The sequence below is a fragment of the Aptenodytes forsteri genome, unplaced genomic scaffold (assembly GCF_000699145.1).
Source record: "Aptenodytes forsteri isolate BGI_AS27 unplaced genomic scaffold, ASM69914v1 Scaffold54, whole genome shotgun sequence".
Classification (NCBI taxonomy): domain Eukaryota; kingdom Metazoa; phylum Chordata; class Aves; order Sphenisciformes; family Spheniscidae; genus Aptenodytes; species Aptenodytes forsteri.
The window spans coordinates 2,494,245-2,505,939 of record NW_008796044.1 but is presented as its reverse complement, the minus strand read 5'-3'; the positions used below and the strand labels follow the sequence as shown (position 1 = coordinate 2,505,939).

General features: G+C 39.5%; 1 protein-coding gene across 2 annotated transcripts in view; it reads left to right on the top strand.

The window, feature by feature from the left end:
* Positions 1-11,487, top strand: part of TENM2 (teneurin transmembrane protein 2) — a 600,599-nt gene extending 589,112 nt beyond the window's left edge. Inside the window, exons 27-30 of one of the 2 annotated variants that reach the window (XM_009285708.1) lie at positions 2,620-2,916; positions 3,834-5,448; positions 8,479-8,609; positions 9,846-11,487. In XM_009285708.1, the coding sequence (XP_009283983.1) occupies positions 2,620-2,916; positions 3,834-5,448; positions 8,479-8,609; positions 9,846-10,607 (2,805 nt within the window). In that variant the 3' untranslated portion in view covers positions 10,608-11,487. The remainder of the gene's footprint in view (positions 1-2,619; positions 2,917-3,833; positions 5,449-8,478; positions 8,610-9,845) is intronic. The other variant, XM_009285709.2, reaches the window with a different exon arrangement.
* The last annotated feature ends 208 nt before the right edge of the window (positions 11,488-11,695 follow it).

The following is an 11,695-nucleotide window of genomic DNA, read 5'->3' as shown; positions in this document are numbered from 1 at the left end:
AAACATTCCAGGTCAGGCTGGACGGGGCTCTGAGCAACCTGATCTAGTTGAAGATGTCCCTGCCCACGGCAGGGGGGGTGGACTAGATGACCTTTAGAGGTCCCTTCCAACCCAAACTAGTCTATGATCCTTCAGGTAGTACTGCTCCCTGTGCCCCCCAGCTCTGCTCATCCGTGCTGTAGGCACATCACAGCTGTACGTGTCGGCCTCTGCAAACATGCCGGAGCAGACTTCCTTAAGCCGAGAAAGGAAGACCTGTGCTTCACCTTTACGTTAGCCCACTTACTGTCCGCTACTATTTTATGCACCATACGTTCAGTGTCTTGCGGTAGTTTCAGATAAAGTCTTGATAAGATTCCCTTCGGAAGAGTTTTTGTTACAGCGCAGCATCACGTAAGTGATTTTTGTTGCAAGACCTCTACCCAAGGCACAAAGGGCTCGTCCCTACTGCCGCTTGGTCAGCAGCAGCCAAGGGAAAAACAGATGTGCACGTAGGTAGTGGAACAAAAGAGAAAGAGCTTGTTAGGTAATCTTCAGTCATGGTACTTGTAATCGTGTTATTAGTGTTCCCAGGAAGAGTGGGAGTTAGTCATTCTGTTTGGGTTTCTATATAATTAATATGACACTACAATTACACTCTCTGGTTTTACTTATTTTACGAATGAAAATGAAGTTACTGAATTATCCAAGCAGGTACTTCTTTATTCTCCAAGTGATGGTTGTGTGTGTGCGTAGCTCTGTTCTGTGTAATCATGAAAAACCCCCTAATACTTCAGTTTTCTATGGCAAAAAACCTAATGACCTTTATAATGTTTTTGAGAAAAGGGAGGATACCTGCAATCCGACTTTCCTACGTGCAGATTACAGTTGCAGTTACTGCAATGGAGGGAAGAAACCCCAGAAATCCCAACTGCTTTATGAACCTTCAGAAATTAAAAAAACAAAACAAAAACAAACGAACCAAACCCCAAAAGCTAAAATTCATTTTGTAATCTTTCTGAAGATAACATTTATAGCTAAATGTTTTTGAGAAGTGAACGCTCTCTTCTGCTTCCCCAGGAGCTCTGTGAAGGAAAGGGTTTTGATATGTCTCTGTCGTGAGGATTGATCCTGCACTTAAAAAACTAGAGTAACCGGCTGAGAAAGTACTGATGTTGAGTTTGGCTTCCCTGGCTTTGTTTCCGTTACAATGGGAGAGCAGAACGTGATTTTTTTTGCCAAGGTGTTTTAAAAAAAATACCCTATCTTTTCTTTGAATCACAGAAGTTGTTGCTGGGATAACCTTCAGGAAAACCTACAGAAAAGAGCTTTTTCTAATGATTGCCCACTGAGGAAATGCAAACTGTTAAAGAGCTAAATTTTATTAATGGAAAAAATTAGGATAATGAGTGATAATTTGAAATAATTATTTCTTTACAAACACAAAATTGTATTAATTTTAAATTTGCTTTCTGTATTACTGAATTCCTACAGAGTTGGTTGGGATGGGAATTGGATTTACCCCTGCCAGTGAAAATATCTCAGAATAACTTTTATGTCCTCGAGAAAGGCTCAGGGTTAATTTACATATTGTTTGATGTGCAGTTTAATTTTGGATAAGAGAAAACGTTGCTTAATCAAAGCTACAGTAAAATGTAAGCTGAAGAACAAATTCCCAGAAACTGATGAATACTTTTTAAGTAGTCATTGCTCTCAAATTATATCTAATTTAAAGACTTCTACTTCATTAATGATGCATCGACAATTAAATTACTTAAGAAGCTTTATCAGATTACAGAAATAGTCTGAATTCTGTGGCTTAGCCTCCAGTTGAATATATTTATGTATCTCTCACTACAGCACTCTCACTAGAAGCCTCTCCGTTTGGCATTCTTATGCTCCTTTGTTTCTGTTTTGCTCTTTTATTATAAAAAAAAAAATCTGGGACTGAAACACTTCATGCTGTACTTTGATTTGAAAATTGTAACTGAAAAAATGGAAAAAAAATATTTAACCTAATTATTTAGCACTTTTGTTTCTCAAAACTAGAAGCCTGTATGAGCAAGATTTTTAATCGGAAGAAATGAAACCCATCCCAAGTGATGGGGTTGCTGGGGGATCTATTGAATATTTGGAAAGTAAATGAAGAAAGCATTAATGAATGAATTCATAAGCAGGGTGTTGCAGCTACAGAACCTAAGTAGCTAAACCTCAATGAAGACACTTCTTCTGTTGTTCTTGGAGTCATTGTAGGGAAAAAGGCTAAGGATTACTGATGGCAGAAGTAGAAAAATTACTTCCATGCAAAATAATTCGTTTCTCTGCAAAGTGCTAACACTCTGCACTTTAAGACCTAGGTGTGCAGTATGTCTGTGTTCTGACAATAGGGGAAGCCTTTCTCTGTAAGATTACAGCTCCCGTGTTGCAGGGAAATGGGAAATATCCCAGTAAATACTGAAAGTTACATATTTGAATATACCGAGAAGGAGAAAGCAAAAGGCAGTTAATAGGAAGACGTCCTACACTTTTCAAAAATGTGGGGAAACGGAGGTCTCCGTTGTGCATGCTATTTTCGTGCTGAAAATCCACAGAGGCGTAGTGCCCACTGCTCGCTGAATGCAGCCTTCTTTCGTTCAACAGGTACACGGAAGGAATTTATTGTCCATTGATTATGACCGGAACATACGCACAGAAAAAATCTATGATGATCACCGGAAATTTACGCTGCGGATAATTTACGATCAGCTAGGACGGCCCTTCCTTTGGCTACCTAGCAGTGGCCTGGCTGCTGTCAACGTGTCTTATTTCTTCAATGGGCGCCTGGCTGGCCTTCAGCGCGGTGCCATGAGTGAAAGAACAGATATCGATAAGCAAGGCAGGATCATATCGCGCATGTTTGCAGATGGGAAAGTTTGGAGCTACACCTATCTAGAAAAAGTAGGTGATGTTGTTTTACCTTCTGACATTAGCTACAAAGAGACAAAGTAAAATTCGGCTTCATTTTAAGCTCTGTACATAAACATACACACACATAAATTATCTAAAATTTGACATATTCCGGCTGTTAAGAATCCCTTTGTACCTGGTCTCAAAATTCCTTATTTTTCAATTAGTCAACTGAATTTGACTAATTTTTAATGGGACATACTCTGTTCATGGTTTCTGTCTTTTGATATTTTCCTGAAAGTGGTTAGGCTGCCATATAATGGCATAAACTAACACAAGGAATTGTGCTTAATTAAGACCAAATATGCATGGCTAACCTGACAAAAGGTTCAGGTAGAAACAGGTAATTCATCTCTAATCATTATTTATTAAATGAAAATATGGTAGTGCATTTTTACTTAACCTAATAAAGACACTTCAATCATAAAAGCATCTTAAGTACTTCAAAATTGCATATTATTTTCCCTTTCCCTTCTTTGAATCTGTTGTTTTAAGCAAACCAGAGCTGATGTTCTCTGCTTAGTTTCGCACGTATTTCACAGCAATAGTTGTGAATTACAGCTGCTAGCAAAAAGATAAATCAAGTCATTTATCTAACTCCTCTGCATCCCTCAGAAAAAGAGAAGAAGAAGAAAAAAAAAAAGTCCTACTAAAGGGAGGGTAGCTAATAGATTGCTAACCTATACTTTCTCTGGAGTGTCACCATATTGATTTCCAAGTAGCAGATCCTCTCATCTGGCAATCTGACAATATTCCTGAGCAGCTCTGTGCCCCTAACTAATGCATCTAATTCTCTTTTTATTCATTTAACATTAGCGCCTCTTCAGTAAATTTTTCGTTTCTTTAATGCCCTCTCAGAGGTCACGTGCTGAAAGCTAGTAACTGCGTATTAATTTTTTTCCCTATAGTCGATGGTACTACTGCTGCAGAGTCAACGACAGTACATCTTCGAGTACGATTCTTCAGACCGACTTCATGCTGTTACCATGCCTAGCGTGGCTCGGCACAGCATGTCGACTCACACCTCTATAGGCTACATTAGAAATATTTATAATCCTCCTGAAAGCAATGCATCAGTGATTTTTGATTACAGTGATGATGGGAGGATTTTGAAAACGTCATTTTTAGGTACTGGCCGACAAGTCTTCTACAAGTATGGAAAGCTATCCAAATTATCTGAAATTGTTTATGACAGCACTGCAGTTACTTTTGGATATGATGAAACTACAGGTGTCCTAAAAATGGTGAATTTGCAAAGTGGAGGATTTTCTTGTACAATCCGCTATCGTAAAATTGGTCCTCTCGTTGACAAACAAATCTACAGATTCTCTGAAGAAGGTATGGTCAATGCAAGGTTCGATTATACATATCATGATAATAGCTTTCGAATCGCAAGCATCAAGCCCATAATAAGTGAGACGCCTCTTCCAGTTGATCTTTACCGTTACGATGAGATTTCTGGCAAAGTAGAGCACTTTGGCAAATTTGGAGTTATTTATTATGATATAAATCAAATTATTACTACAGCAGTTATGACACTGAGTAAGCACTTTGATACCCATGGACGCATTAAAGAAGTTCAGTATGAAATGTTCAGGTCCCTGATGTACTGGATGACTGTACAATATGACAGCATGGGAAGGGTAACCAAAAGAGAACTGAAGCTTGGTCCATATGCCAACACAACCAAGTATACCTATGATTACGATGGAGATGGGCAACTGCAAAGCGTAGCAGTAAATGACAGGCCAACCTGGCGTTACAGTTACGATCTGAATGGAAACCTTCATCTCTTGAATCCTGGAAACAGTGTCCGACTGATGCCTCTGCGCTATGACCTAAGAGACAGGATTACGCGCTTAGGTGACATACCATACAAAATTGATGATGATGGATTCCTGTGTCAGCGAGGCTCAGATGTATTTGAGTACAACTCCAAAGGACTTTTAACAAGAGCTTACAACAAAGCAAATGGGTGGAGTGTTCAGTACCGTTACGATGGACTCGGCCGAAGGGCTTCCTGTAAGACTAACCTGGGGCATCATCTACAGTACTTTTACGCTGATCTTCACAATCCCACAAGGGTAACTCACGTCTACAATCATTCCAATTCAGAAATTACCTCTTTGTACTACGATCTGCAAGGCCATCTCTTTGCAATGGAGAGCAGCAGCGGGGAAGAATATTATGTCGCCTCTGATAACACAGGCACTCCATTAGCCGTGTTCAGCATCAACGGCCTCATGATCAAACAGCTTCAGTACACGGCATATGGGGAGATTTATTACGACTCTAACCCTGATTTCCAGCTGGTTATTGGGTTCCATGGAGGGCTGTATGATCCTTTAACCAAACTCGTCCATTTTACCCAAAGGGACTATGATGTCCTGGCTGGACGCTGGACATCTCCCGATTACACCATGTGGAAAAACATTGGCAAAGAACCCGCTCCTTTCAATCTGTATATGTTCAAGAGTAACAACCCTCTCAGCAATGAACTGGATCTAAAGAATTATGTAACAGGTGAGACTTCATTACATTTCTTATAAATAACACTACAGTTTGGAAGTTGACTTGGGAAAGAAATCAGACTTCTCCTTACCAGCCATTTGCCGAGTCCTCCCATCCAGGTTGTGCCATTTTCCTTTTTGTGCTATGAAAAGGGCTGGCCAGTCCTGATTCTTTGGTACTGCTCCTCCCCGAATGAAGGGCGCTAAATGAGAAGCCACAATGAAGGGGGGGGAGTTGCCTAAATATTCAATTTCAGCACAGCCATAGTGCTCTTCCTGTTGAACTAGTACTGTATGAAGATGCTTTCATTCTAATTTTATATAAAGAAAAGTGAAGTCACCTACAAGAATCACTGGCAGGTTAGTTGCAGAATCGGGAACCAGAGCTGCTCAACATCTCTTCCCTTCAGGGCTACTTTCAAAATTAACTGCTGACTGAGCCCATGGGCACATTATGAATTAGCACCAAGAACGGATTTAATTAAACCTCTTTTTCCCATTTAACTTTTAATATGCAAACAGTCTTTAGTCTTTAAAACAAAAATCTTGATTTTTTTAAAATTCCTCCCTCCTGAAAGACTAACTAATTTTATGGAATGTGTATAGCTGAGAAAGCAAAACAATAAAGAAGTTTTGATCGCGTATGTTAGAATTGGGTAAAACTTGTAACCTCTTCTTAATTAGTAATAATTTTTCACTTAGTAGGATCACACAGTACTTGAACTAGCTGCTGGCAATTTCTAAAAAGAAAGGTAATTAACAGGTCTTCAGGAAAAGCTTTTTTCAGAATTGAATACGCAGTACACAATAATTAGAGCAGTGATATCATTTTTAAAAAGGAGCTATCTTAGTTTTAGCAGTAATTTGAATTTCAAGAAAAGCGTGCATTTCCTTCAAAGAAAGTCATAGCAAGTTTCGTTAGTATGTTGGGACCTAATCATATGCGTAACACACCATAGGTTCTACTGTAGCTACTTTGCAATTTGAAGACAGTGCGATTTGTATCTGATAGTGTGAAAATATTGGTGACTAAAATTACCTTGGGATCAAATTCTGTTGTCCTAAATTCAACAAAATTCCTATTTTCATCCACCACTGTTTGATTTAGATTTTCAGTGTCATCTTATGATATTTTGCTACGTTCTGAAATTGCATTCATTTAATTTATCCACCCACTGGATGAAATCTAGGAAGATATATTGCATTTTGGTATAACACACACCTCGTCTGTAAAAATACTTCATTGGTGATGAAAATATTTGTTGCTGTATGGACTAAACAGATTATCTTGCATAAGAAGTGATTATGGTGGCACCTTGGTTGTCATAGTTTAAAAAAAAAACCCAACAAACAGAAAACAAAAAAAAATCCTTCCCCGCCCCAATCCATGCTTACTGTTAACCCCTGACGCTGCTTTATTCACAGGTTTTGCTGAAAAGGAATTCCTGTAGCAAGTGCAGTGCTGCAAAGCACATTAGTTAAGCAAACTAGTAACTACTTTGTATATAGGTCCTTCTCTTTTTTTGCGAAATCAGGGCAGCTGAAGTGAATTGTTCGGGAGATACCATTATACCATAAAATAAATTGAAGCCTTAAAAAGGAGCAGTAACCCTGTGCTGTCCAAAGCTAGAGGAAAAATATGGTAGGCACTGTGTCACGGGAGATACATACAAATATCTTTGTAGAAGCAGAGTATTTTACTACTTATTTTAGTGTCAGAATGGCTAAGAAAAGAAGACACTTGCTGTCAAATGTCCACAACCAAGAAGTATTACACCTTTTATGATGTAACGTTAGCTCTGCGAAAAATTTTGGGAAAACAGGCCTTGCAACAGCAAACGGGTGCCGTGTTGTGGCTGAGCATGTGCCGGAGGTCTGTATGTACAGGCGGGTGCTCTGCAGGCACTCTGCGTGCCTGTGGGCAGCAAGCAGAGCCCCCTGTGCACCTACCTGCTGCAGACACCGTGCCTGGAGAGGCCTAAATTCAGCCAGCGCCCCTTGCGTCGAGAGTGCCTTGCCACAGTCATGTCTCTCCTCAAACACGGAGTTCGGCTCACACGAAGAAGTGGCAATAGCAGCATCAGGAGCCACTGTGGGCCAGCGAGGAGAGAAGGGCACTGGAAAAGACAGGAGAGATTTTTAAACATGAAACGTCATGAACGTAGGTCCATATCAAATGAGAAGCGCCCATGCTCCCACACTGCTGCTTATCTCCGTGACCGCCAGAAAAGAGAAGCAGGAAACAGAAATGTAAAACGGGGTCATGGGCTTTTTTTTTTATCTTCCCCATTAAAAACATCATTTTGATAACTAAAATACATCATTAGTTCTTAATACCTGCTGAGGGAGAATTACTGTTATTAATTTAGTTACTTAGCTTTTTCAACTAGACATGAAGACAGAGTTTTCCCGGTCGAACCCAGAGCTGGAACTTCCCGAAGCTCACCCCAGAGCTGCGCTGTAACCCTCCCATGCAGCTCCTACTTTTCCATACTGGGCCTGGAGGGATGGGGAGGGTATTCATGGTACCTAAATTTAGACATCTGAATTACAAGTCTAGGTTCTCACTGCATTTAATGGAGCCTCCCGAGACCTGGTGACAACTAATAGAAGTAGGACATAGAAGAGAAGCCATGTATTTTCCCAAAGGACTTTGGAGACGTTTTTAGGAGTACTAACCTAATAAAACATTTTTATGTTTTAATAACATAATCATTTTACAATACAGTTTATAGGTGTCAGAGATGGAACAAGTATTGCATACAGTAAAATGTTTGGATAATCCATGTGCTGTAATGGAAAAAGAAGGAAAGAGGTGGTATATCCCTGATGAACTGTTTAGGGTAAATTTAAAGCAATATTTTCTGTGCCTGTTCATGGTGGATTACTACAATTCTGTGAAGTGCCACGCTGTAATATAAATTATGAGTTCCAGTGCTACTTGAAATTAAGGAGGTCAAGGATGGACTTCCTAAATTTTTTGATTTCTTGTATTTGTTACACACATTTATTTCTCACTTGCCTGCTTACTTTTGATTTTTAGATGTCAAAAGCTGGTTGGTGATGTTTGGATTTCAGCTTAGCAACATTATTCCTGGTTTCCCTAGAGCAAAAATGTACTTTGTGTCACCGCCATACGAGTTGTCTGAGAGTCAAGCATGTGAAAACGGACAGGTAGGCAGAAATATGAAGTTATTTTTCTTGATAAATTTGCCCCACTCTGTGAATAGAACTGCTGGGCTCTTCTGTAGTTACAGCAGAAGGCCAAGTATTTATTTCAGTGTAAAATGAAGTGAGTATAGCTAGATTTTATACTAATGAACACACACGCCTTTCTTGCCAGCCTTCGTTGTTATCATAATTACAGTGTCATTAGTTTGTCTTTTATTGAGTTCTTCCTTGATTAACAAGTTGTAACTCGATTAACTTGATTAGCAATGACAAAGGGAGACTTTGTCAGGGTAATTTATCATCTGTTGTACCTTTGGTAAAACCATCCTAATAACGTATGTGTTGCAATAAACTTAGGTTGGTACTTGCTGTACTGCTAAGAAATGGTTCTACTTCTCACCCTGTAATAGGATTTCTCATCATTTTTTGACTGACGCTTTTCATAGAGGCTTTGGTTTGCTACTCCAGTTACTCCAGTTAACTTCCCTTACAGCCTTCGTACTTAAACTTGTCAGGTTAAGGTGGAAAATGGTATATGCTTTTGACCTTTATAATAAATTCCAACCCATTTAATAAACTTTAACAGAGTACTAGGCCGATTTCAAATGAAGTCTATGCCAGGCTCACTTCACATTTGTGGTAATACAACTGAAATGGTCATGTAAACCTAAACATACTTCTTTCACATGCTTCTAAGTCATTTGAGAAGCTAAATCCCATCTTCAGGAATTGCTTTGGTATTTTGGACCCCAAATCTCATCTATTTGCAAAGAGGCTTAAATTCATAAGCATTTTAGTCATACATACTGGTTGAAATCTCCGGGCAAAAGTGTCCAGAAGTTCAGTGCCATCTTTTAATAAATCGATTCTGTTTGCTTTAAGCTCTGATTAAAATTGGGCTGGACTTGGGTCTCACTTATTCTTGTAACGGACATCATGTAATTTGCCAAAATTGAGATTTGTGGTACATATATGCTACAAAGGGCAATTAATGAGTAGTATTTTATTTGGTATTACTGATGATAAAATAATTTGCCAAATGAGTATTTACCTGACTCTGAGTGAGATATGTATGGGGTGGGTAACTGAGGGCGGTCTTCCCATCGCGTAGAATTTTTCACTGCATGGCTTTCCTTTAAAAAAGCAAAGCAAAGCAAAAGTTAGTATTGGTCTCTGAAATGAGTATTTTCAGATCCATATCTTCTTTGGTGTTTTTTTGTTCTGTTTTGTTTTCCCCAGCTAATTACAGGAGTTCAGCAGACGACAGAAAGACACAACCAAGCTTTCATGGCTCTTGAGGGACAGGTCATATCTAAAAGATTACATGCCAATATTAGAGAAAAAGCAGGTCACTGGTTCGCAACAACCACTCCTATCATTGGGAAAGGAATCATGTTTGCTGTGAAGGAAGGCCGTGTAACCACTGGCATTTCCAGCATAGCCACAGATGATAGCAGAAAGATTGCCTCTGTCCTTAACAGTGCTCACTACCTGGAAAAAATGCACTACAGCATCGAGGGGAAGGATACCCATTACTTTGTCAAGATAGGCTCGGCTGACAGTGACCTGGTCACCCTCGCAATGACCAGCGGGCGGAAGGTCCTGGAGAGCGGAGTCAACGTCACCGTCTCCCAGCCCACTCTCCTCGTCAATGGGAGGACTCGAAGGTTTACGAATATTGAGTTTCAGTATTCCACCCTGCTGATCAACATCCGCTACGGACTGACCCCCGACACGCTGGACGAGGAAAAGGCGAGAGTGTTAGACCAGGCTCGGCAGCGAGCGCTGGGATCAGCCTGGGCCAAAGAACAGCAGAAGGCACGGGATGGCCGAGAGGGCAGCCGCGTATGGACAGACGGAGAGAAGCAGCAGCTTCTGAACACGGGAAGGGTTCAAGGTTACGAGGGATATTATGTCCTGCCCGTGGAGCAGTACCCAGAGCTAGCAGACAGTAGCAGCAACATCCAGTTTTTAAGACAGAATGAAATGGGAAAGAGGTAACAAATTAACCTGCTGTCATCCTTTGCTGGATGAATCAGTAGTCATAACTGTTATCTCCTCTCCTAAGGAGATGAAGACCTAAATGGGGGCACTAGGCTGAGCTACTTTGGGATAGTAAGTGGCAAAAAAGCTCATATTTTTTGAGTTAAATGCTACTGTTCAAGTGATTAAAAACCACATCCTGAAGTGGACTAAAGCCAGACTGAAAACTCTAACCATACAAATTAAAAAGTACCCCTGAAATATTACCCACTTGTTCTGGGTCTAAAGAAAAACAAAAAGAAGGCCTCGTATTGTATTACCTCACTCCATTCACACGTGAGCAAACTAAGAAATCCAAGTGGGCCACTTTCACTAACCAGCTGATGAAACACAGATGATTCAGACTGCTTGTTTGATAAATATCCAAGAGGTTTTCATTTAAAGCAAAATACAGGTGCATTTAAAACATGAATTTGGGGTGATTTGTGTGTAGCAACTGGAGGACAATGAGAATGCAAGTGAGAGCGCACTGGAAATAGTAAAGAAAAATATATTTAAAAGTAACAAAACCACACTTGCACTCTGACCCTCCACTTGTCTGGCCTGAAGCTTAACTTATTCAAAGAGGGCAGAGTGTAAAGTTACATTCAAAATGGTGGCTATAAATCACTACAAATAAATTTCATACTCTGTTTGTCTTTGAAGATTTCCATTGTGGACAGTATAACACAGTTACAGGGTGTAGTCTGTTTAGATTCAGTAGTTTGTTGGTATCAGTTCCAGTAGAGCTGTGGGCATTGTGTTACACTATTGCAAATGGGCACCACGTCAGATCACCCTGTACATACATCAGCCAGAAGGCACAATCACTGTTTCAGATTTAAAAATTATTAGTGTGTTTGTTTGGGTCGAGAAACTGAGACAATCACATTACAGTCCCCAAAAAAAAAAAAAAAAAAAAAAAAAAAAAAAAAAAAAAAAAAAAAAAAAAAAAAAAAAAAAAAAAAAAAAAAAGAAAAAAAAAGTCTAATAAGAACTTTGGTACAAGAACTTTTTTGTAATATACATGTATGAATTGTTCATTGAGTTTTTATATTAATTTTAAT